At 38.5% G+C, this 26,797-nt stretch overlaps 3 protein-coding genes across 4 annotated transcripts in view; 2 read left to right on the forward strand and 1 right to left on the reverse strand.

Annotated features, from left to right (window-relative positions):
• Positions 1-1,926, forward strand: part of apba2a (amyloid beta (A4) precursor protein-binding, family A, member 2a) — a 15,390-nt gene extending 13,464 nt beyond the window's left edge. For both annotated transcript variants that reach the window (XM_007246533.4, XM_022672235.2), the window contains exon 12: positions 86-1,926. In XM_007246533.4, coding sequence (XP_007246595.3) covers positions 86-157 — 72 coding nt within the window. In that variant the 3' untranslated portion in view covers positions 158-1,926. The remainder of the gene's footprint in view (positions 1-85) is intronic.
• Positions 1,799-6,588, reverse strand: duox2 (dual oxidase 2). The gene is made up of 8 exons (XM_007246532.4): positions 5,276-6,588; positions 4,717-4,889; positions 3,826-3,883; positions 3,535-3,669; positions 2,836-3,043; positions 2,505-2,719; positions 2,003-2,214; positions 1,799-1,888 (listed from the first exon to the last, which is right to left on the reverse strand). Exons 1-8 carry the CDS (start codon positions 5,364-5,366, stop codon positions 1,880-1,882), a joined length of 1,101 nt encoding a protein of 366 aa, XP_007246594.1. The 5' UTR covers positions 5,367-6,588; the 3' UTR covers positions 1,799-1,879.
• duox (dual oxidase) lies at positions 5,564-26,322 on the forward strand. The gene is made up of 34 exons (XM_015605114.3): positions 5,564-5,650; positions 6,393-6,511; positions 6,630-6,707; positions 6,834-6,992; positions 9,288-9,478; positions 9,743-9,944; positions 11,335-11,501; positions 11,743-11,803; positions 12,913-13,009; positions 13,276-13,366; positions 13,488-13,590; positions 14,284-14,456; positions 14,562-14,737; positions 15,781-15,899; positions 16,011-16,151; positions 16,262-16,375; positions 16,471-16,673; positions 16,965-17,150; positions 18,321-18,546; positions 18,834-18,927; positions 19,081-19,256; positions 20,231-20,300; positions 20,383-20,460; positions 20,860-21,038; positions 21,193-21,423; positions 22,534-22,633; positions 22,732-22,781; positions 22,886-23,013; positions 23,108-23,261; positions 23,450-23,682; positions 23,818-23,976; positions 24,131-24,286; positions 25,159-25,287; positions 25,700-26,322. Exons 2-34 carry the CDS (start codon positions 6,448-6,450, stop codon positions 25,820-25,822), a joined length of 4,611 nt encoding a protein of 1,536 aa, XP_015460600.3. The 5' UTR covers positions 5,564-5,650; positions 6,393-6,447; the 3' UTR covers positions 25,823-26,322.
• Positions 26,323-26,797: the final 475 nt, after the last annotated feature.

Raw genomic sequence — 26,797 nt, forward strand, 5'->3', positions numbered from 1 at the left:
TTTACTGTGCTTTGGTGATGGTCATGATTTAAGCTTTTGTACACTGTATATTGACTTGTGACTTATAACTCTGTTGTTGTTACAGATTCATATGAAAACAATGCCAGCCGTGATGTTCAGACTGCTGACGGGACAGGAGACGCCAGTGTACATCTGACGGCAGTTCTGGTGCTCTGGACACTTTGTGGTGCTCTGTTCTGGTTCTGCGACCTCAAACAGTGCTTCACGTTTTCCCCCCAAGTCTTAATGTTCTGTTTGTGCTGGTTGTGTTTGTGTCCACCCAGGCTTACAAACAGAGCAATCTTGTTCTACACCTCTTAAATCAAGTAGCTTAACAGTTTAACCTCACCCAACAAAATGAGGAAACGAACTTCAGACCCATATCTCATTAGGCAGATATTCATTGCATGTGCAGGGCGTATGCGTCTATCATAGAACGACAAGAAAACACTAAAGAAAATATGATTATTCATTCACTGAGGCCAAGTTCACACAGCAGGTAAAAGTAGCCCAAATTCAATCTTTTTCGCCATATGTGTTACTGTTGTGTTTTCTGTGTGGCAGTGTGTAAGTGGATTTTTTATACATATCTGATATGTGGCATTTCGACTCAATCTGAGCAGCTGGATTAGAACTTGTGCAACTTTTACACTAATCTCATTCAACATTTGTCATAAATGTGAACTGAAGAAATGCAAAAAATGGGTCACAGTAAAAATGGGTCATGTGAAGCATTGCTCATTTGCACAAGCTCATCATTTGGTGATAACATCGGATTTGGGCCACTTTTACCCTCTGTGTGAACATAACCATAGTTTGGCCAGGTTTATTCAGAGAAGATGGACACAATATAAAACAATAAGATGCCTTGTATTGTCTTAAACTAGGGGAGGTGAATAATAACTAAGAAAATGAGCAATACCAGTCCTTCCACTCTTTTTGTTGCTGTAGATTTCTCTCTTTAGGCTGGTTTCAGCAGTTCTCTTTCTTAGTCTAAGAGGCAGTGAGTGCATGACCAGTGCATGACCCTCATCTGTGTTCCATGCAGGTGGGCTGGAGCTAACAGTATACGACTAGATCGTCTAGCTTGTCAGTCCTAGTAAACGTGTTGCTCCATCCATCTGCCACTTGCTCTGCACATGATTATTTTTTTATCAGAACAACGCAGATAGTGGCATTTATTTTTTAACAATGTACATAGTATTCCTGGTTGGACTGTATATTTCCTGTTTATCAGCTGGTTTGTAATGATAGGGGCTAGATATCTATGCAGGTTCATCAGATGTGGGTTCATTAACTATTAGCTCATTTCATATTGCTGTAGTCATTAGGGTGGGATATGCTGAATTCCAAAGATAATGATGTATTCCAATTACAAAACACATGATTATGGTGTAACATCAACAGGTAACCACGAGGGGACTGTATCGATTTTATTGACTAAACTAACTTGCCCCTCAAATGCAGATGAACCATTTTGTAATTATTTTTATCATCATATTTTAAAGAGGTTTTACACTGGGGACCACTAAACACATTCATTAGTTATAATACTCTGACAGCTGACAGTATTTTACAAGAAATTAAGAGAAGCTCTTTGGGTCTGTACTACTAACATTAAACACAACACCGGAATAGATTTTTTAGGTTTTATTAGTTTAGTCTCTGTAAACAACATATTTCATACATATTCAGTTATTATTCTCAACTCAAACGTGTTTATTTACATATTTACACAGTTATGAATTCACAGATAAAACATAAAAAAATTTTACAGTTGTATTTACAGCTACCCCAGCAAAAAAAGAAAAATCCAGTCTGCAGGATGTGTGTTTTTCAAGTACTTGGAATGATGGCCTTGTGTGAAACAGTTGGATTCTCAAAACGTCTGTAAACAAATTAAAAAAGCAGTCATTACATTCAGCATTACTCAGTCATTCTGCGTTATTAATGTCAGAAATTATAAATTTAGTAATGATTATTGGTTAGACTGAATGCTTACAGTTAAGGTGGCGATTTGTGTTTCTTTCCCTGTTCCTTTCACAATCACAGCATCCAAACCTGCTCCTTCGAGGAAGCCTGTGTTAAGGTAGCCCTCTTCAGAGTAAACGTCTTCATCACCATCCACACCAACACTAAATGCTTCTCTCATCCTCTCCGGGATCAGCCAGTCCAGTATTATCACTAATACACCAATCACTGCACACAAAAAACCTGCAACCAACACAGTCTGAGGTTAGTTGTGACTACCATCAACACCAACAACTTAAAAAAAATGCAAATACAGATCAAGTAAACATTAGGGGGCGAGGACTAAGACCTGGCTCTAGACTGTTTTTTCCTTTCAATTGAAAATCTCCATTCTAAATGGTGTGAAGTCCAAGGTTTAAACCTTGTCTAGGAACTGTCCTTATAACAGCTGCATTTATGCTGAATGTAAACTTAAATAGATAAGAGAGACATTAAAAAAAGTTTGAATCTGTTTTAACACACAGGATACATACCAGTAAATAAGGCAAGCCAGAAGGAAGCGCTGAAATTTGTCACAAAGGACTCTGTCCCTATAGTGAAGGTGCACTGTGGAAGGTTGTATATCGTGGAGAAGGAGGCCAAGGAGAAGAAGATAAAAGCTGCCGTGGTAGCCATCATGCAGCCAGCGTAGAGGATGACGGGCATTGAGAAGAGGATATTGGCCAGCAGCCAGCAGCAAAAAGCTGTCCTGTGGGAGAGAGTTGGAGAGACACCATTCTTTACTGTACTCTGTTTGCATTTGTTGAATGGGACTGCGGTTCTCTATTCTAAAGGCATTAACTGTCAGTAATTGGTGTGTCTTACCAGAGGGTGGCTGAAGCGTATCTGCCTGAGTAGCGGTACTGGTAGATGAGGCCACAGGGGCTGTTGAGTGTGAACTTCTCAGCAATGTACAAAATTGGGTTGGGAAGACCCTTTTCCAAGGCATCAGCGTAGTCCTCATCTATGCTGCTGGTCCATGCAAACATTTCATTGTAGTCTATGGTCTCATTGAACTGCACCACAGGGTCTCCTAAAAGTACAGAAAAATGAGTTTCATTACACTTGTGCAGACGCCATCTCAAAAAATGTATCGGTCTGATCATCCCTGTGATTAGGGCTGCACAATATATCGAAATGTGCACATGCACAATCATCAGATGTGCAATGTTTTGGTCAACGTCAAATAATGTAATTGCTTTTTTTTGTTTGTTGCTTGATACAAATGAAAGATCACAATGTTCTCATTTTAAGGACATCTACAGGACACAGATTAGATCTGCCTAATTTATTTATTTCACTCATATTAGATACACTGACTGCATTACTATTAACATGACATGACATTTTTTTTTTCAAATATTTAGAAAAAAAATATATATATATATATTGCAATGTAATTTGTTTTCAATATCGTGCAGCCCTATTATCATTGCTGAAGTTACATTATTATTCTTTATTATTCATCTGATTTTAAGCATTTTAAAAAGGCTCTAATTAAATCATGACTGTATGGTGACTGACCTCTAAGTGTGATGTTAATCCCATACAGGCCTACATGGAGCCCCACCTCAGCGTTCACCACAACATTACTGAAGGATTTGTATGTGGTGTTGGCCCTCAAACTTGCCTCAGCCCAGTCGCTGGTGAAGTTCAGAGCTAAAATTGGAAGCAGAAATAGCATTTTTAACTCACTCACAGTGTGCGACCATAATAGATAAACAGTATATATGAATATCAGCATTAGATTGTAGTGATTAGTTCTGTGCTAAAGAATATTAAAGCTATTAAAATATATAACAATGATATACTTACCAACTATAACTGCTCCAATAAATAAGCTAATGAGTATCCTGAATGTCCAGAGAATTCGCTGTAGAAAAACACATTTATGTACTGTTAGTGATCAAAAATATATGTGGTACATAGAAACATACTACATACTTTGTCAGATGTTTTTGTTTATTTTCAGTGGAAAATCACATTAACAACAGCACAAAGCAAAGCTCAGCAGTATATAAGTGAGGTGTTGTCTGCTGTGGTATTCTTTATTTGAGACAAATAGATCTTTGCTGAGAAGCTAAAACCAAAACCAAACCCAAACAACCTATTACACCAAAGAAATAATAGCTTAAGGAGAAGAAAAGGTGACTGCAAAAAACAATGTGAGCAGAAGTATAGAAAGGAAATTTTAGACAAAAAAAATCCATAATAAATCTGCAAAGGGCCTACTCAGTTCAAATTAGTAGGGGTGCAACAAACATTCTTCAGCTATTATTATTTGGAAACTGAAATTATGTGGCAGGAAATGCCAAGGAAAGTGACTAGAAACACAATTTAAAAACTTTTTAAATTGTAGTTTTGTAATTACTGTTTTCTTTAAAAGGCAAGACAAATCACATTTAAAAATTAAAAATCGAATCATTATTTGACTAGCTTTCAGTTTCGGCCCAAATGTTTCATTTCAGTGAAATGTTTAATATATTAGATAAATACAATATAATACATAATAGAACAATAGAAATCAGACTGAGATATACCCAATCACACAAATACAGGCTTCTAGAGTGGAGTAATAGTAACTTTATTTGTAAAAAGAGTACCAAACCACCCAAATCTAGGGAAGTGTTTGAGTGTAAGCAGTAGTAGAAGAGCAGCCAGGCTGTGAGGAGGACAGGACTGACTGAGTTTCTTGAGCACTCTTACCGATTTGCCACGTATTCCTGGCACAATGAGGAGGAAGCTGACAGCGAGCACCAAGAAGACCAAGATGACAGTCAGCAGACTGGTGCTGAAGATGAACGAGGTCCTTTGTAGCGGGTAGAATGGGTAAATGTCATCGTAGAAAGTCATCGTCCCTCCAAATGCGAGAGCTAGAGCTGAAAGCAGACGGCGCTACAGTGAGGACAGTGTTGGCGAGCAGCTCAGTTACCTGCAGATCAGCAGATAAGAGAGCCTATGTCCTGCTTCAGCTGCAGAGCATAACTGAGGATGGCTGAGATTACCACTAAACCACTCACTCTGCTGCCAAGGCTAAAGACTAGATGTGGGTTCTTACTTTATTCACTATACAGCCTGAGCTATTTTCTTGAATGCTTGCATGTAAAATAAATATAATACATTGGCTTATTATAATGATAATAACAGGCCTAATGATTTAAAGCCTTTGTTATAACAGCTGATGCTGTTGAGATTCAGCCTGCATGTCCTGATTTACTAGAAACACAGAAGAACAAAATGATGAAAAGAGAGGTGTAGAGCTTACCTGTAAGTGCGAGGAAAAGTGAGAAGTGGAAAGAAAATGTCCAGGAAAACCGGAGTCCAGAGGGAATTGTCCTTTGTCCGTCGACGAGCATCTTTTATATCCTCACACCTCCTAATATCTTGCCTAATTTGCATTGATTAGTATTTCCAGGAACAGAGGTGTGAACCCGCTGATGACCATGCCTTCTCTAGCTCTCCTCAGATAACGTTTGCGGTGGAGCTGAGGAGGGCAGGCTCGAGGTTGACTCCTACTTCTTTCTTTGTTTGACTTCTTGCCTCAGTTTTACTTTGGCGGTTACAGAGGATCCATTACAGCCGAGTGAGCTGAATCTACTAACCTATATACCTCACCTGTTTCTCCTCAGACTGACTGACTGTAAGTACTGCAATTTAACTAGCGTTTTAAGCTCTTTTGTGGACTTGCCTGTGCAGTAGTCTATAGGCTATAGGCTATACTTACAATGAGAAACTGTCAAAAGTGTGGTGCCCTCAATGATATTGCTTTAGTAGCCTACCTTTAGTTAAGGTACACAGCAAAGTTGCAGTTGCAGCTAGGCTACATAGTTGTACTATATTCCTTTGCAGCTGTTTTTCTCTGCTTTTAAATAGCTCCACATTTGGAACTGAAGGATCGTGTTGTACCTTTGAGGGTACTTCTGCACTTTGGTGAACAAAAATGTAACTGTAGCCTTCACTACCCCTTTTTACTCCTGACCGTATACTAGCAGTAGCTATTTACCTAGCTATCCTAGCTATTAACGTCTCAGCTCACGCGCCTTTTTTCCAGAAAAAAAATCCACTCTAACTGGGCTCATAGGCTAGAACAAAAGTATGTATAAAATAATCCATTTAGACGCGTGTCCTTCACTCATATCTGTCGGTAATCAAAGAAGACACTGAAATCGAACTTTTTTGATAGTTTAAGCTCAGTTTAAACTTTTTTGAGGAGGCTAACTAGTGTAATTTCTCTAAACGACATGCAGCACCCTCAGGCTTTTCATCTACTTTGTGTTTGTGTTGTTTTTAGCTACAGCTCCTGCTTTTCTCTCTCTCTCTCTGGAGACGTTTTATCTCACGTCTTTTCTCATCAAGTGTTCCCTCTCTCTCTCTCTTTACAGGACTTGCCTTCTGAAGAGCTTGGCGCTTGGCTGCTCCTCTCTGTCTCTGTTAAGGATGGATTTACGCAGGAGCGCGTGCTGGACGCTGGTCGCGCTCTCTCTCATCTTCCTCACCGCGCGTAAGTAGCTGGCCGGTGAAGTCAACAAGCGGCGCGACTTTGAGGTAGCCTGAATCACACAGTTCACTCTCTGTCTGCTTTTCTTTCTTTTCTCTCTCTCTCTCTCTCTCTCTCGCAGAAACCAGCATCACGTGGGAGGTTCAGAGATACGACGGCTGGTACAATAACCTGGCCTATCACCGCCGCGGGACCGCAGGTAGGCTGCTGCTTGTCCTCTGTACTGTACTGTATTGTATTAAGATTGGAGTTATATTAAGGTTGAAGCGCTCTGTTAGGCTACTGAACGCAGCATGGTGAAGGTGTTGTGCGCGTGCTCGTGCAGGTGCGCCGCTCATGCGATTCCTGCCCGCGCGCTACTCGGACGGCGCGTACCAGCCTCTGCGCGGGCTGCCCAACGCCCGCAAGATCAGCAACGCCGCCACGCGGGGAGACTCCGCACTGCCCTCACAGCGCAACCTCACCGTGCTGTCCGTCTACTTCGGTGAGTCCCGCCTTTACCACATATTTATGTACAGCTCTGAAAAAATAAATAAATAAAAAAACACTTAAGAATGATGTTTTTCCTTGATTTTACCTAATAAAAACATCTGGAATATAATAAGAGGAACATGGATAACCACAAGCCATCAAACCAAGCTGAAATACTTAAATTTTTCACCAGGAGTGGCATAAAGTTATCCAAAAGCAGTGCGTAAGACTGGTGGAGGAGAACATGCCAAGATGCATGACAACTGCGATTAAAAACCAGTGTTATTCCACCACTATTGATTTCTGAACTCTTAAAACTTTATGAATATGACCTTGTATTCGTTGCATTATTTGAGGTCTGAAAGCTCTGCATCTTTTTTTTTATTTCAGCCATTATTTATTTTCTGAAAATAAATGCTCTAAATGACAATATTTTTATTTAAAATTTGGGAGAAATGTTGTCCGTAGTTTATAGAATAAAACAACAATGTTCAAAATCATAAAAACTGATTCAGAAACTGAAGTGGTCTCTTATTTTTTTTCCCAGAGCTGTATATTTTGTATATATACTGTATATATGAGGCAAATACAGTACCAATGAAAAGTGGACACACTTTAAATTCAGTGTTTTTTCATTTCTTTTAATGTTCTGCATTGTAGATTAAAACTAGTCATCCAAACTACGAAGAAAACATGTGATTATTTAAAAAAATAAAAAGTGTAAAAAGAGTGTTTAATATTTTAGATTCTTCAAAATATGCACCTCTTGCTCAGATGACAGCTTTTTGCACATTTTGGCTGCAATGTCTCAGTCAGCTTTATGAGGTAGAGTCACCTGGAATGTCTTTTCAGTTAACTCACTTGACTTTCACTTGATACTCTTGAACTTGTAATTACTTGAATTTCTTGTCCTCTTAATGTGCCTCTTAAAGAGCATCAGTTGTAAAGTTGTGAAAAGGTAGAGTTGGTATACAGTAAATAGCTCTATTTAAGTAATGTTCTAATCCATATTATGGCAGGAACTACTCAACTAAGTAAATAAAAAAATGACTTTAAGAAATAAAGGTTCACCTCAGGAAAGAAAGTCCGAGAGTTCTGTCTGTTGCACAGGATAAGTTAATCAGAGTTACCAGCCTCAGAAACTACAGGTTAACAGCACCCCAAATAAGAGCACCTAAATGAGTACCACAGATCTTTATTTTACACTTTTAAGGTTCTACATGATTCCTTATGCGTTCCTTCATAGTCTGGATGACTTCAGTATTCATTTACAATGTAGGGAATGTGTGAGTTTATTAAGGAATAAACTCCATGACGGGTTGGTTCCAGTCTCTACTGTTTATACATTCAGCAGAGAGTGACACAGTATCTGCAAGTATTGGGAAAGTAAATTAAAGACTTTTTAAAACTTTTTAATTTAACTTAGTGGCAAAATTAAGACCAACAACAAAATGGCAAAAAGCACACGCCACCAATATTAAGTTTGCAGACTTTACAGACAATTATAACTTTGTAATCCCTGTAATTCCTGTCAAATCAACATTTCAAGCAAAATAATTAAGGCCTTTTTTAGCTATGAATAAATTGACGGCATTGTACTAGATCTGAGTAAACACATAACTTACGCCATGAAATACAATATCCCTGTAAAATTGTGTAATATCATGGGTGTAATTTGCTGTTACTCAGATTACGGTTTACTCCTGTTTGGTAGAATCCTGTAAAGGTAGGCCATATGACTATACTTTTTCACACTATATCATAGATATCATCACTCCTTGAAGAACACTGACTAACTTCACATTTCTTTACAAAAGGCATAATTGGTTCTGTTTAATTGGATGGAGTTCTGTTTTTTTTACAAAACTCAGTATAAAAAGTTTACTTTATAATTATTATGTAACTAAACAGTACTGTGCTGTCATACTAAACTCATCACAAAACAAATTGGGATAAAGTTAGGTAATGTGCATGATTTATATTTATATTTTATATAGTTTATATTATACATATACATGTGTGCTGACAAGGCATTGCAACATTAGCTAACATCTAAGGCAACTTGCTGTGTACATATTGTTGGTTGGAATTAACACACTGGAATTAATACCATCACATTCCCACATTTACACATTTAAATGGTATGGCTTAGAGAGAAGACTTGATAATATTCTCTTCACTACACTACACACTGACTATGAAATATTATCATCAGGCAACAGGGCAAGTTAAAGCCCTGTCATTAAAATTTAAAAGTATTTTCAGAGTTAGCCTCTGAGCTAATAATAATTGTGTTCTCTGTTATCAGGTTATCATGTATTGTTTGAGATTGCGGAATCCCGAAGACCTGGCTGCCCTCCTGAGTTCATGCACATCCCAGTCTCAGCAGATGACCCTGTCTTTGGGTCAAACTCCACAAATGAAAAAGTCCTGCTCCCTTTCCAGCGTGCCCAGTGGGACCACGACACTGGAAAGAGTCCAAACAATCCCAGAACACAGGTGACACAGCACATTTAATGTAGCAAATTTGCTATAATGACAAGAAATATAGTTAGAATTATTGGTCACAGCAAATTACTGTAATAACTAGTTATTCAACCTCAAACAATTTAAATCCCTAGAGCACTCATGACCAAGCATCAACAGATAATGTATCTTTAGCAGTAGTATTTTTTTAGACATTGCTCTTTTGCTGGTCCTAGAAGGGAAATGAGAAATTATACCCTGAACCAATTTAAAAATCATTTACCTAAATCTTTTCAGATCAACCATGTGACAGCTTGGATAGATGGCAGCTCAATCTACGGCTCGTCCAGCTCTTGGTGTGACGCACTGAGGAGTTTCCAAGGAGGTCTGCTCTTGGCAGGTTCTGATGACGGCATACCAAAGCAAAGTGACAGCAACTATTTCATGTGGAGTGCACCAAATCCCTGCAATGGACAAACTGGCCCAGAGGGACTCTATGGTAAAATTAAATGGCTACCCTCATGGCGTATATTATTGCTGTCAGGCAAAAATCTTGTTTCCAAAGTGACAAATTTATGGAAACAACCTCCTTATTTTTTTATATAAGTCAACGTAAAAAGAATTACAAATAATTTTTGGTGCATCTCTTTTGGCCCATTAATTTTGAAATTATAACAAAATGTAAAGAACAACTGCCAAAATCAGATTATGAGTTTTTTTGCGTGACAGCAACAATAAGCACTTCCATGTAAAACAATATTTTTTTTCCTTCAGTGGATGCTGTGACAAAAAAAAAAAAACGTACTTTTCTGCTTATCTGTTGCTGCACAGTTTGTGTTGGTCATCCTTTAGTCCTCCATCAGTGGTTACAGGATGCTGCCCACAGGATGCTGTTTGCTGAATATTTCTGTTGTACAGCAGTGACACTGGGATGTTTAAAAACTCCAGCAGCTCGGCTGTGTCTGATCCACTTATACCAGTATAACATATACTAACACACCACCCAAATAATAGCTGCCCTGTGGTGGTCCTGTGGGGTCCTGATCTGGAGAAATAGGAGAAAAAAGGCTAATAAAGTATACAGAAAAAAACAGAAGGACTACAGTTTGTAATTATAGAACTACAAAGTAAATATAGCTAAATAATTGACAGTTATTATAGACAAAATGAGGTGGTGTGACTGCTTCTTGTAAAAGTAGATGATTCTTTGTCACATCAAGCACTGTAAAGCAAGAGATTCTCTTTCTATAGGCAAAAGTCTTGTTTAGAAAAAATACAACAAAGTGTCTGGGCAACTCAGCACATGCTTAGTTAGCATAGGCATATGCTGAGCTCAGTATATAATTGGGCACCTCAGCTGTTTAGTATTCATACTACTAAGTATTCCCTAAAATCTAAGGCAGGGATGACCTAATTCAGTCATCAAAACAGACTCATCTTCATTACATGCTTGTATCTGTTGTCCACCTGGCCCTTTATGTTTGCCTGACCTCACTAAATCCTGGAAACAATGACTGTGTTGTTGTTGCTGTTTTAAGGTGTTATTCTGTGTTTATGCTGCATGCTGTGGTGAAGGATGTCTCAATAAACCAAATTATTGAGCAACGTCTAGATAGAAAAAACACAGCCAAGGCAGGTGGCACATTTTCACGTTTTAGACCTGACTGATCGTATGGGTTTTGTTCAGCTGTCCAAGCTGTAAAATATCAGTGTTCAGAAAGAGAAGCTCCTATATCTCTATTTATGTGGAATATTGACACATTGGTAGCACAATATAGTGAACAACACAGGTTTGAGGTTGTCAGTTGTATTCTTGTTATTATTATTAAATTATTATTATTATTATTATTATTGTATATTTTGATCTTTGATTTTTTCTCTGTCCACAGAGTTTGGGAATTCCTGGGCCAATGAGAACATCTTCACAGTAGCTGAGGGGATTATTTGGTTTCGCTACCATAATTACCTAGCCTCCCAGCTGCAGAAGGAACACCCGTCGTGGTCAGATGAGGAGCTTTTCCAGCATGCCAGGAAGAGGGTTATTGCCACATTTCAGGTAAGGAGAAAAGTCCTCTGTTATTTAGAAACAGCACAGAGCAGATAGAGGTATCAAAAAGGCAAAATACCTCCACCTGTATCGTTGCCACATACATTTTCTGCAATGGGGCTTAAGATTCCTTTACACGTGCGATAAATTATTTCTTGCTGAAAGCGTGAGTCAGTGCCTGATACTGGCCCAAGTGTTTGTATGTTTTATCACTCCACAAATAATGCTCTTTGTTTCCCTCTCATGTCAGAATATTGCCTTCTACGAGTGGCTGCCAGCGTACCTCGCAGTCTCAGTTCCTCAGTACCCAGGTGAGCGGCTGCGTGCACGTGCGAGTGTCTGTGGTGAGCTGGCATGCTTCAGTTACCTGTGGTTTAGTGAGTTACCACTTGAGGCTCTGTTTAATGGGCTCAGTAGGCTTCAGCTACGTCAGTGCCGGTTAACGCAAGCCAGGGATATCATTTGTGCTGACAGAGCTGTTCTGCGGGATTATTCTCGCTGCAGGCCCGGAAACATGAAAAAAAAAAGTCATATACTTTATATTACACTTTCTAATTCACATTCATTAAAATTTAAAATGCATTCAGTGGTTAAAATATACACTTTTCTTGCCTGACACAGCAGACTATGTAGGCATAATTTACATGATATATGTACTGTATGTATGTCATTTTCTAAAAAAAGACTTGTTTTGCAGATTAAAAAAGTGGATTTACATTATCTGCTGCAGTGCTGTGGACTGCAAAAGCAAATATAGTTCTTTGATCCTCCTGTTATATTACAGAATAAATGAATAAATAAATACAAAAAATACAGTCCAGCAGAGTACATATCGTATACAATATAATACAATATAATATATAAGTTAAAAAGAAATAGTGATCCTTTAAATTATTTTTTTTTGTGTATAAAACCTTAACTGTAAAATTAGCTGGACTTAAATAGTGTAATAAACATGTAAATTAAAAATGACTAATTTAATTATTTTCTGATAATAATTTGTATGTTTAATATTTGTTTACATTGGACACATACAGTTCCAATTTGAATCAATCAAGTCTTCAAAGAGTAAAAAATATAGACCAAAACAGAGGCCATGAATATATTTATTTAGTTTACTTATTTAAAATGTATTAATATTATTATAATCATAGATTAACCATGATCTGCAAGGGTTGAATGTTACTTATATTCATAATAATTGAGCTAAATATAATGTTTATATATATATATATATATATATATATATATATATATATATATATATATAATTTCTTTTTTTTTTATCTTTTTGATATCTTTTGGTGATATCTATTGTGAAACATGGAAGACCCAGGTCCTGTGGAACATTATTGCTGTTCCTTACAGTTAAACATGACCTTACTTTCGAAACTCTTCCTAAATATCTTGAAACTCCCAGGCTATCAGAAATACGTGGATCCAGGCGTCTCTCCTGAGTTCCTGGCTGCTGTGGTGAGGTTTGGGTTGTCTCTGGTTCCCCCTGGTGTCTACATGAGGTAAATGATAACAAAGACTGTCTAAGAAAAGATAGATTTATCATAATGTATAAAAGTTTTTGTATGTTTTGTTTTATATTTTATGCCGTAACTCACATTTCTCACACGTGACACCTAATGTTAGTAAATAAGGAACATTTATGCACGATGTAAATGTATACAAATGGCTTCTTATCACTTACCTTATTGTTTACTAAATTGATGTTATTTTAATTACATACAGGAATGTGCAATGTTTGCCATGTGTGTTTATTTTCTTGCTACAGAAACAGGACTTGTCACTACAGGAGCATTGTGAACTCTGATGGGAGCAGATCTCCAGCTCTGCGCTTGTGTAACAGTTTCTGGAACAGAAATGTGAGTCAAGACAGAGAAATCCTGATGCGACACACACAGCACACAGTGTGGCAATTCGGTTAATCCCCAGAAAGTACTTAAGTGTTTTGAACAAAATACTCAAGCATGCTTCTTGTTGTAGAATGCAAACCTGCAATCTGCAGAGGATGTGGACGATCTGTTAATGGGTATGGCTTCCCAGATAGCAGAGAGAGAGGACAACATAATCGTTGAGGATTTAAGAGGTTACCTTTTCTATACATTTAACTACACTTATACATATATCTTTTAATGTTTAATTAAACCTGTGAGTGTTAAAATTTAAAACTCACTGGGCCCTATTTTAGCAATCTATAGTGCACCGATCAATTGCGGATTGCACAGCTTGGATTGGGACATGTCTGTGTGTCTTTGGTATCATCAGGGCACAAATAGCACACCTTGTGTGACCAGAAACACGCAAAAGGCATGTAATAATTTTCCTAATTAATCATGGGTTGTGTTTTGGGTGTAACATATAATACACCAATCAGTGTGCCAGTTTCCATTCCCTTTAAGAAGCAGAGTGCTGAGGGCGCGCAGTGGGCACAATACTCCTACAAGGCTAAAATATGATTGGGCAGCTGACTGTTAACTGTTGTCAGGGTTTAAATCAATCAGTGTTGCACCTGTACTTTCCACCACCGAGATAGAAACACGCCAGATATTTACCTGAACACACCTCACTTCCAGACCACTACCATATTCCTAAAATCCGAAACTATTTTTAGTGGCGTTGACAAAAGACATATATAGCATTGCGATGCGCCTCTCTCAGGTTATACAATAGGGCCCACTGTGTTAATTTAACACAAAGAGTGGCAAGTTTACTGTATATCTCTCCTTTAAAGTCTAAATCATCTGACAAACTCATCTCATCCTTGTATCTTCCTATTCAGATTACATGTACGGCACACTGCAGTTCTCTCGTTCCGATGCAGTTGCTCTGACTATTCAGAGAGGACGAGACTTTGGGCTGCCCAGTTTTAATCAGGTCAGAGAAGCTCTCAACATGCCGCCAGTCCAAACCTGGGTAGAGATCAACCCCAAGCTAAACCAGACCAATCCAAAGGTAAAGTCATCTAGAGTAGTTATGTCTTACTTCTTTTTTTGACTTTCTTACTTTCTTATTAACTTTTAACGGCCCTAATTCTGCAATTTCTTGGTTTTGCACCAGTTGTTTAAAGATCTTGCTGAGCTGTATGGGAATGATATCTCCAAGCTCGAGCTGTTTGTAGGAGCTCTGCTGGAGTCAGACGGGAAAACTGGTGATTTGGTCACCTCCATCTACTTAGATCAGTTTGAACGCATCAGAAATGCAGACCGATTCTGGTTTGAAAATAAGCAAAATGGGTAGGTTCTTGCTTATGCACCAAAATCTTATTTATCTATATAAAGCTTTGGAAAAAAAAGAGACCACTTAAAATGATGAGTTTCTTTGATTTTGCCAAATTGAAAGCAGTGTGTAAGACTGGTGGAGGAGAACATGCCAAGATGCATGAAAACTGTGATTAAAACTAGGGTTATTCCACCAAATATTGATTTCTGAACTCTTAAAACTTTACGAATATGAACTTGTTTTCTTTGCATTATTTGAGGTCTGAAAGCTCTGCATCTTTTTTGTTATTTCAGACATTTCTCATTTTCTGCAAATAAATTACAATATTTTTATTTTGAATTTGGGAGCAATGTTGTCCGTAGTTTATAGAATAAAATAACAATGTTCATTTTACTCAAACATAAACCTATGAATAGCAAAATTAGAGAAACTGAATTTAAAACTGAAGTGGTTTCTTTATTTTTTCCAGAGCTGTAAATAGAATATGTTTCCTACAAGTTCATACACCACATGTGGTAGTATACACTGACATGCCATAAGTCAAGAGATAGCAGTATGTAAATTTGTCATGAAGTTGTGCATACGTTGTGAGGTGTTATCTTGTGAGTGTAGCTAAACACTAGCCAGCATGTTCATGGCAAGGTGAACTGAATTATCAGAGTTTGATGGGACATTCTAGTATTAAAGCTGTATGAGCATTTAACATTCTTCGACCCATAGTGTCATGTGTGTATTGGGAATACCTCAACGAAGGCATTACTACCCACAGTGGACAGCGTAGTGGGTGGTAATAAACAAGACCAGCAATGATTGGCAAGAATTGTCCATGCAGGCAGACAAGCAACTCTGACAGAAATCACATGCATATCCTGCGGGACAGTGCAGCATTCTTTAACTTCCATCGGACATGGAAAAAGCCATTGAACATGATCTTAGTCCTATAACCCATGACTTTTGGCACATTAGTGTAGAATGTTGCACTGTATTAATAGAAAGCATGGAAAACATTATTTCACAAATTTGAAAATCCATGAACATTCTATTCTATTTTACACAGTTTGTTTACAGAAGAGGAAATCCAGACTATAAGGAACACCACATACCATGACATCCTTCTGGCTGTTACCAGTGCACAGCAAGGAGACATTCAGGAGAATGTGTTCTTCTGGTTGAATGGTAAACAAGAATCTTTAACTTACTGTACATATAATATTTAAATTAATTTATTATTTTGTATTTGGATAATTTGCTTTGTGTTTTCAGCTATTCTTTCTCATTCACCTACAGGTGATCCATGTCCTCAGCCTCAGCAGGTCTCAGAATCTGATCTCGAGCCCTGCACCAAAGCTATTTCCATTAGTTACTTCGGCATCAGCAGCAAAGTTGGCTATGGCATCATAGTGATCATCCTTTTCCTCTTTCCTGTGGGTCAGTATGACTGATCACACATTTATTAGTGTATTTAAACTAATCTTATGGACGTGACCTTTTAAGCATTGTGCTAAATTGTGTCTGTTTTCTTTCTAAACTCCAAACAGTGAGTTTGCTTGCCGCTTACATAGTAGCAAGACTCCGGGCTACCAAGTACAGGAGGTTTTTGAAACGGCTGAGAGGCCCAAGCAAAGATAAAGAACCTGCCAATGGAATTACAGGTACAACCTGCATTATTATTAGTTGATACTGTTGATACTGTTAAAAGAGTCCAGATTAGATGTGCTACAATTATGTGTGCTTTCTGTTTGTCTAGCTTATGAGTGGCAGGGGTACACAGAGACCCCTCAGGCAGTCAGCCTGGTGATCGATGAAAAGAAACGACTTCAGATTTATTCTGAAAATGGATCTACTATGCGCTGTCACAACCTGGGCACCCAGGACTGCATAGAAGTGTTGCTGTCCAATGACAGCCAGCATCGTGCCCTTCTCCTGAAGATCCCCAAAGAATACGACCTGGTAGGGAATAAATAAATAAATAATAATAATGATGTCTGAGCACCTGCCAGCAAGTGCAGGCTTCCTTTCCACTTTTATGTTGTCCAGAAACCTGTTCTAAATGATTAGGAATAATTAGGTTACCAGTTTTAGTGGTAACTTAGTAAAGTTCTGGACTAAAATAAGACTTAATAATTATATATTATATTATATTTTTTGCATGTGTGCATATGATTATACTCTATCTAATGTGTTCAGGATGCAAAATTCCTTTCACTAAATGTTATATACCGTGCCTTTTCTCATTCTCAGGTGCTGTTTTTTGACCATGACATGCAGAGGACAGATTTTGTAGGTCGTCTGCGCTCTCACCTAGAAGACATGAACCAGAGCCTGGCAGTGTCAGAGATGAGTGAAAAAGATCTGCTGAAAGAGGCTGTGACCAAAGAGCAGCGAGCTCAGATTGTGGAGACCTTCTTCAGACAAGCGTTTGCAAAAGTATGATCTTGTTTATTTTCTTTAGAGGGAGGGGTGTTATAAAGGGAAACGTGCATGTTAGACCACTGACATGTGCACATGTCTTAGCTGTAGTAATTATCTGCTCAGGTTTAAGGTTTAACAACACCTGCAGAATGCAGTTTAGCTCAAACTTGCGGAGTACACCTGATAGTTGGGTTGGATTAAGGTTGGATCTTGTTCCTACCACAAACCAACCATACCAGAGATTGTTTGGGACTGGACCAAGACCACATCCTCTTAAGGGTCTCTGTGCAGGTGGATAGATGGATAGACAGACAGACAGACACTTTATCGATCTCAAAGGAATGTTTTAGATCGATAAAATAAAAAAAACTAATTTAGCAGCCAGTAGCAGTTACACAATTATTAACTATAGATGGTAACGTCTAAAATAGATATGAAATGTATTTCACTTCATACAAAGAGTGCAAGAATAAAAGCAAGAAAACATATAATATATGCATATATATGCAAATCACTGTAGACGAAGATAATATATATAAAAATATGCATTAGAATCAAACCGAAGATAAAAAGGCGGCGCAATGATGAATAAAACAATGTGCAAGAGATACAGGTATCAGCAACTGAGGACAATACTGAATAAACATGTGCATATTACAATGAGAATACTTAAAAAATGCATATACAGGCATATTGTAAAGTGTCTAGAGTGTTCAGGAGTGCACATGTACAGGATGTACAGTAAAGTTCTCCTCACTCCTCCTCTCACACTGGGATGAGTTAAAGAGCCTGATGGCTCCCGGAACAAAGGTTCTCCTGAGTCTGTCTGTAGGGCAGCTCTGTGAGAGCAGCCTGCCACTGCACTTGCTCCTTTTGTCCATAATGGTGATGTGCAGTGGGTACCTATCATCATCCATAATTGACAGCAGTTTGTGCAGTGTCCTCCTCTCAGCCACCTTAACCACCTTAACCACATTGTTTTGGTCTTCATCCAAGTGTGATTACTCTGTTCACACCTGTGCAAACAAATTGCACCAAAGGCTAAAACGAACCAGAGTCTGATTTAACCAGACTAAACAGTTCCCTAAGTGAAAGTTAACATTCTAGTTCTAGATTTTAGCAGTCTGATTTTAGCAGTCTGATGCTTTACCTTCTTAAACCTGATATTCTCTTTTCTGACCTCAGGTTCTAGACATTGAAAAAAGTGATGCAGGAGACCTGAGTGGTGTGTCCAGTAAGAAAACCAAAGAGGCTCTGCAGTGTGAGCTCACAGCAGATGAATTTGCCAACGCTCTTGGACTAAGGCCTGATTCCCTTTTTGTGGAGTCCATGTTTTCTCTGGCAGATAAAGACGGCAATGGATACCTCTCTTTTCAAGAGTTTCTCGATGTTATTGTCATCTTCATGAAAGGTGAAACTGAATTTAATGATAATAACACATCATATAAGTTATAGCCAGTAGCTGCTGACACATTAATGTATGACCGCAGTGTACCTTATACACTGTATATTTGTACTGCAATCTGCCGTCACATTGCCCTTTCTACGTATGTGTTATAAATTATTATTAATGATTTTAAGGCATTTACAACCTAATTAGTAACCATTAATAAACTAATTGTAAACCATTTATAAACCCTTTATAAAGGTAGTCTTATTTTAAAGTGGTATCATACTATTTTATATTGTCCAATTCAGGAACCCCAGAGGAGAAGTCCAAACTCATGTTCTCCATGCATGACATCAGAGGAGAAGGCTACCTGTCCAAGGAGGAGTTCTGTTCTCTACTAAGGTCAGTCATTTACTGTTGATTATTGAAACACGGTGTTGTCAAGATAAGGTCAGTGAACACTGATAAAAAGAAACCAGGTGAATCATGTGAACGATGTTGGAGAACCAGCAGTTTTATAAATGGATTCTGAATGTTCTCTTTTGCCCTGTCCAGATCGTTCCTGGAAATCTCTAGTAGTGTTCTATCCAAGAATCAAGCAGATGATGCAATAGCTGCTATGCTTCAGGCTGCAGGCTTTGATAACAGAGATCGCATTACCTGGGAAGACTTTCATCTGTTACTGCGAGACCATGAAAATGTCCTGCAGTTTGCACAACTCAACATCAAAGGTGATGTCTCTGTCTTTTATTTATGTGTGTATGTAAGTCAGTGGTTCATTTTAACATTATAACAGCATGCAATAACCCAAATCTTTACACCACTTATATAGACCTGCTTCATTTTTATAATCCTTATATTACTTGATGTTTCCTCCTTATCTTTTGTTTAGAATTGGACAAATTTAGAACTGTCATACAACCATATAGACAATAGCCAAGGGGCAATTTTACAACTAAATGTCCAAGTATGAAGTATAACCAATACAATAGTACTCTCTGGAGCAAACACAGAGAAACACAAATCATGATGTTAAAGCTGATGTCCGTAAGCTTTGGGATTGAGGGCCCTCTCTGGTGAGAATGGGTAATTGCACAGAACAAGAATCATTTTAAACTGGGTGGGTGTGATGCGATTTCCGTTTTGAGAGCGGATGAATTTAGTTCACTCTTTTAGAGGATGTACGTGTGTCGTAAGTACATAAAGACATGTGACGTGTACAATTAAACACAATAGTTTGTCCCTTCTCCACTCAGAAATGATTTTGCTTTCAGTTCAGAAACACAATAATATGGGCTGCCATTTTAAAATGTCATAATTGAAACATAATTGAAGGCCATCAGCATTACGGCCCTCAGTAATGAGCTGTAGAGCAGTGGATCTGTGTTCTCTAAAATGATAGTGCTTCATTCAATACTTTTGGGACAAATTGAGCAGTTGGGGATGAAGTAGCGTGGTGATAATCCAACATCCTGACCTCACTAATGTTCCAAATTTAGTAAAAACAAAATTTCCTAGACATTGACTCCAATAAAAGCAGGATAAAATATTTTAATCCCCTTCACCTTGTAAGAAACACGTGTCCAAATACTTTTGTCCACAACATTATTCTTTCCCAATGAGAATTCAGTACTTTGTTGCACTGCTGCGCCTCTACTACAGACCGGGTGCTTTGCTAACCCTGCTATTCTGTTACATTCTATAGGGATGGAGATGAACAGTTCTGACAGGCTGACCCAACCACGTGTGTCCTTTATCATTACAGACAAAAGCAGGTATGGACAAGAAGATCATTTTAATTCATTTAATTTCAGTACTATTTTTAGTCTATTGACAGGTCTCCTCTTTGGTTTTCAGTTCCCCATTTGAAAAGGATGGTGACTTCATGCACCAGTGCCTCGTTGATGCTGGCCAAGAACTACGTCAAAGAAAAAAGTAAGAGCTTCACTTTTCTATACATGTTAGACAAAAGGGCAGAGACACAGACTGTTTTTAAACTGTTTTGGAAACAAACACTTTGCTGCATTCGTGTATAAGCCTGTTGCAGCACTTGACCATGTTGCATGTCCAGATGTCCACGTATAATTACCATGTGCTCAGGATTTACCTAAGCTACAGTGATCCCTGTTATTTTCAGATTACTGTCATGTGAAACCATCAGTGTTTGTGGGCTTGATGTAATGAGGTGACATGATGTCTGGCAAATTTCACTAGCAATTACATCACGTTTCCCACCAGGTGTACTGTATATTCTCTGAAGACCTCGAGGGTGGTATGTGGCCGTGCTTGAAGTAAGAGTTTATAATCACCCAAGATGCTTGTTGCTCTTTTCAGGTTGGGCTTCTCCAGCCCCAAGCTTTATGTGAAGCCTCACAGAGAGCGTTACATCAGGAGCCCGGTCCAGCAGAAGATCCAGCAGTTTAAGCGCTTTGTGGAAAACTACCGCTGCCATATTGTGTGCCTTATTATCATCTATGGGATCACGGCTGGGGTGGCTCTGGAGAGATGCTATTGTGAGTCTGTTCCCCCTAAACTTTTATTTTTTTGCTTATTGGACTCCATTATTGTGATTAATCTGGGGCGTAAACAGACCCTTTACAGGGCACTCTATAAGAAGCTCATCATAGCTTGTTTTAATGAGATGCAAACAAACACTTTTCTGTGCAGACTATGGTTTACAGGCTGACTCCTCTGGAGTACCAGAAACCTCCATAGTGGGCATCATCGTGTCTCGAGGATCCGCTGCTGGCGTCTCTTTTCTGTTTCCATACATGCTCCTCACAGTGTGCCGCAACCTGATTACCATATTCAGGGAGACCTTCCTCAACAGATACATCCCCTTCGACTCCGCCATAGACCTCCATCGCCTCATGGCAATGACGGCTATCATCCTTACAGGTCAGGAACCTGAGATTAAATCGTGTTAACAGCTGGCCTTTTATACAGATACGATCAATGTAAAAATTGTGGTGGTAAGTGATGGCAATAGATAACAACAGAGGCAATAGATAATTCCATAGAGAACTAAGTGTTTAATGCTTGGGTCACTTTACTGGACACTGATAGATACTCTGGGGACTGTAGTGCATCTGGTGTCTATATGACAGATGTTGATTCAGTTTATTGTGGCAGTCTCCAATAGTGCTGGGCGATATGAACTCAAATCAGTATCACGATTACTTAAGCATTTTACCTTTATTTTACAATTAATGAATGATTGATTATTTCTAACGAACATCAGACACAGCATTTTTCTTTGATAATGTTCTCGTCCGTTTTTTTTGCATCTCTATGGTCTGTTCCTGTTTATTTACCCTCCTTTGCACGTGCCCTGTGTTTGTTTTGTTTCTCTGCCCCTGTTACTCACCTGTTCATTTGTAGCTCAGCCCCCTTGTTACCTGGTCCCAGGTGTTTCCTGTTTCCTGTCCCCTTCTGTGTGTATAAATAGTCCTCCTTGTTTCTGTGTTATTCAGCTGTGTTTTTACGTTCTTCCGTCAGTCATATTACTTGTTCTTGTATTTCCCTGTTTTCCTGTTATCTTTGTTTCTTGTTGTTTCAGTTTTGTTTAATTGTCTGTTTTTATTATTCAGTTCAATATATACTCGCAAGTGCGTCCGCTCTCCACATCTCGTTCCTGCTCCCACCTGACATAGAGTGGCTTAGTTGGCTCTGTGATTGAGTAGGCGATGCAGTAGTATGTTTTTAAAGGGGCAGTACTTCAATACACACATAGTGGGAAAATATTAACAGAAATGAACAAGAAAAATAAAATATAATAACCTACATGGAAAAGATTATGTTCTGGTTATGTTTATGTTCTGGTCTTAGCACTTATACAGGAAGAGTCAAAGTCAAAATACAGGAAGGGTCAAAATTCTCTTCAGCTGCTGAATGATTTGCTGTGTGATGATGTTTGTAACACTGTGCAGGGCTATATTTTCTTGTGAATCTTCATATTTGTGGGTCATACTGTCCTCAGTCTACCCTCTGCTTTTCCTCATCCTACAGTTATTCACAGTCTGGGTCATGTGGTCAATATATACATCTTCTGCATCAGTGACCTCAGCATCCTTGCCTGCTTGTTCCCCAAAGTGTTTTCCAATAATGGGTAATATATCAATACAATCAATACGGTAACCTTTCACAGTTATCCCCTTACACTGCTGGAGTCAGCCCTGTCTGACAATGTGTGCAAATGTTTTACAGGTCAGAGATGCCACATGGATGGACCTTCTGGTTCTTTTCTACTGTTCCAGGTATATGAGGAGCATTTAATTGCTTTATATTGTTCACTGCTTGTGAAAAAAGACATTGGCTTAATGTTTTTACAATGTTTTGACATTTTCTCACTGTTTTACAGGCCTCACAGGGATCATTCTGCTGTTGATCTTAGCCTTTATGTACGTCTTTGCTACGCACTACTTTAGACGTATCAGTTTTAGAGGATTCTGGATTACACACTATTTCTACGTGCTTGTTTACACCTTGGTGAGAATCATATTCAGCTTTAATGGCATCCTAAGCTCAAAATAACACAAGACAGTATTATAGATTCTTGCTCTTGGCTCTCTTCTCCTGGCAGACGGTGATCCATGGTAGCTATGCCCTCCTCCAGGAACCACGCTTCTACATCTACCTGATTCCTCCTGCTCTCCTCTTCCTCCTGGACAAACTCATCAGCCTCAGCAGGAAGAAGGTGGAGATCCCTGTAGTGAAAGCTGAGCTGCTACCATCAGGTACAGAACACTACACACATCCTTACACACAAGTAGCAGCACACGGCTTTGTGTTTGCACCAGCTGGTGTATCTTCTCTGTAGATCACATTGCTCCACTACAGTGTGGAGTATGTTTTGTGGTTCACTGTAATGACAATGCTAATTTTGACCAGTGTGTAAATTTACATTACTCTTCATGCTTTAAAGGAGTGACACATCTGGAGTTTAAGCGTCCCCAGGAATTTGCATATCGTTCAGGGCAGTGGGTACGGGTGGCCTGTCTAGAGCTGGGCACGGACGAATACCACCCCTTCACACTGACCTCCGCACCTCATGAGGAGACCCTGAGTCTACACATCCGCGCCGTTGGACCATGGACCAGCAAGCTGAGAGAGGTCTACAACCCAGAACGACTGAAGGAGATAGGATCTTATCCCAGAGTAAGTGTAGACAGACAGCATTTCTAGCTCTGAAAAAATAGATGTAATTATATATTATTATATTATTATGTTTTAGACTGGATTTAGACTGAATTGGACTGTTTCCATCTAAAATTGACTCTTCATTCTCCTCAGCTGTATCTGGATGGGCCCTTCGGTGAGGGGCACCAGGAATGGAAAGACTTTGAAGTGTCTGTTCTGGTGGGAGGAGGCATTGGAGTAACTCCATTTGCCTCAATATTGAAGGACCTGGTGTTCAAATCTTCAGCGAAACTCAAAGTTCAGTGCAAAAAGGTACAATAATTATATTTTATCAGCATTTATCCTGCTGAAGCTTCTGTTGATAATTGTTTAAAATTTTGCTGGGAAAGTACAATAGGGATTTTGTATGCTGCTGCTGTTATTGTTGCTGAAGTAAAAGTACTGGGTGTTCTGGACTCTCTTCCAGGTGTACTTTATCTGGGTAACACGCACACAGCGTCAGTTCGAGTGGGTGTCCGATATCATACGAGAGGTTGAGGAGATAGATGATCACGAGCTGGTGTCTGTGCACATCTACATCACTCAGCTGGCAGAGAAATTCGATCTGCGGACCACCATGCTGGTAAGAGCAAAGACCTGATTTGTTGTAAAGACAGCTATATCAAGCTCAGTCTCTTAGTGTTGAGGAATTTGATGGTTCAGTCAGTTCAGTCTCAGAATGTTGAGGAGTATAATAGACTGGGAGAAGAAGCTGTTGTTAAGTCTGGCAAAGACGAGCTTTTCTTAGTCTTCACAAGAAGTTGAAGCACTGCTATGTTTTTTTGTCTTTCAAGCTGGTGTATAGGGATCAGATACTGCAAGATTGTTTGCAATGATAGCACATTGATTGATTGGGGTCTTTTGCACACTTGATGATGTGATTTAAACTTCAGTCATAATTCAGTAAAATGAACAGAAGTGGACTGAGCACACAGTCTTGGGGGGCACCAGTGCTAAATGTGGGAAAGTTTTCGAACCTAACTTACAGAGGATCGAGTTGCAGAAGGTGTTAAAATGTTATTGAGTGTAGGAACAGCTTTTTTTGTCCAAATGTGTGAGAGCCAGGTGGATTGTATTAGAAATGTTGTCACCAGTTTAAAAATTTAGATGATAAAGGAGCAGCTATTTCATGATGTGCCTCATTGCAGACTTCTTAAAAGCACTTAATGATGATAGTTAATAAATTTGAACAGTAATAAATACTTGGGGTAAATAAAATGGCATGTAACAGCCATAAATGTCTTTAGCAGTTTACACTTGCAATAATATATAATTTTAATATTCACAACCCATCATGTGATCAGATGTATATAGGGAAAATAGGGTCAAGATGATCTGTTTTGTGCTACAATTCTGCTAGAATTAAGATTCTAACTCAACTAAGGTTCTGAGTGAATTAATATATACTGAAACTATCTAAACAAAATCTTAATATTTGTTTTTTTCCCTCCTCAGTATGTGTGTGAGCGCCACTTCCAGAAGGTGTGGAACAGGAGCCTGTTCACTGGCCTGCGCTCCATCACACACTTTGGTCGTCCACCTTTCTTGGCATTTTTCAACTCCCTGCAGGAAGTTCACCCTGAGGTCTCACCACACTCTTATACATTTCTTACACACCCAGTAAATATGACTCAACATAACAGTGCGTCAACTTTTTACCACATTACTGCTGCGGTATATATCTCTCATCACCAAGATATCACTGAAGGAAAGTCCCCTGCTAGTTATTCACAGTGTATTTGGCTTAAATAAATGAATCACAGTAAAAGCCCTATTCAACATAGATATACTTATTTATCTACACCCATTATCCTGGTTTTAGTCCTCACATCCTAATGATATGTTACTTATAAAAAAAAACCTACTTGTCTCTAAACTTCACTGATAATAATGTCTGTTAATGAGATTAAACTGAAACCAAAGTTGGTGTTCATTTGATCTACCACATCTTTTAATACGCCTAACGATTTTATTTATTTCTGTCTTTTCTCTTAAGGTGGGGAAAATAGGCGTTTTCAGCTGTGGTCCTCCTGGTCTGACAAAGAACGTGGAGAAAGCCTGCCAGCAGATTAACAAACGCGACCAAGCACATTTCATTCATCATTATGAGAATTTCTAGTCTGACTCTTTCTCTTTAATGCACTGTAGCAAAATGCTGCACTGATAATGAAGGGATTTATTTCAGTGATACATTTATTTTCCATTCTGAGTTGAGGTGAACATGCACTGGGTCTGCAATTTGAGCTTGATTTTTTTTTATCAGAATTTCTTTTCATTAATAGTTTTTGTAAAAGTTTGATTCAGGTAATGAGATGTAAATGACTTTTGGTCTTCACTGTGACATAATAGCAATATGCACTGTTGTGAGTTCTTGATCTTGTACTGTTGTGGTTGTGATCACATCTAAATATCGACTTTTCTGTAAAGCTGTTTCTACGGCTACAGGCACTTTTGGGCTGTCTGCACTTTTAGAAAATTTACATTTACATTCTAAATTTCCTTCGGGATAAATAAAGTATCTATCTATCTATCTATCTATCTATCTATCATAGAACTGTATTTTTGGCATCAGAGGTTGACATATAAATGACGAAATAAATAAAATTAATCAAAATTAAATTAAGTTGTGTGCATCTTTTTCTTTCATTTGTGATATATAAGACATGGTTATACAATTAACATTTTTTCACTTATTCATGCATTTACTTCATAAATTCTATAGGATAAAAAAAACTTTTTAATCACATGGTACAGTGGCATTCTGTAACTCTAAACAGTTAAGTGAGTAGAAAATGATTATTAATACAACTCATAATACAACTTAACATTTAATATAAGATCTTAATTAGTTTCTTAGGGCTTAGAGCTATGACTGGTAGGCAGTCAACATCCATTGGTTGCTCAGCTGTCTAGCACTATGAATATTATGGCTTATGTTGTAGTTGGTGTTACCGGGAACCCTTTACTGGTAGAAGGAAGAACCAATTAAATTAATTGTGAATTTAAACATCACACACACACTCTCGATGCCCCTTACAGTCCCCAAAGTTTGGGAAGAGCAGAGCATGCAGGACTGCCCAATAATCTTACAGAA

This window comes from Astyanax mexicanus, chromosome 2 (genome assembly GCF_023375975.1).
Source record: "Astyanax mexicanus isolate ESR-SI-001 chromosome 2, AstMex3_surface, whole genome shotgun sequence".
NCBI lineage: Eukaryota > Metazoa > Chordata > Actinopteri > Characiformes > Acestrorhamphidae > Astyanax > Astyanax mexicanus.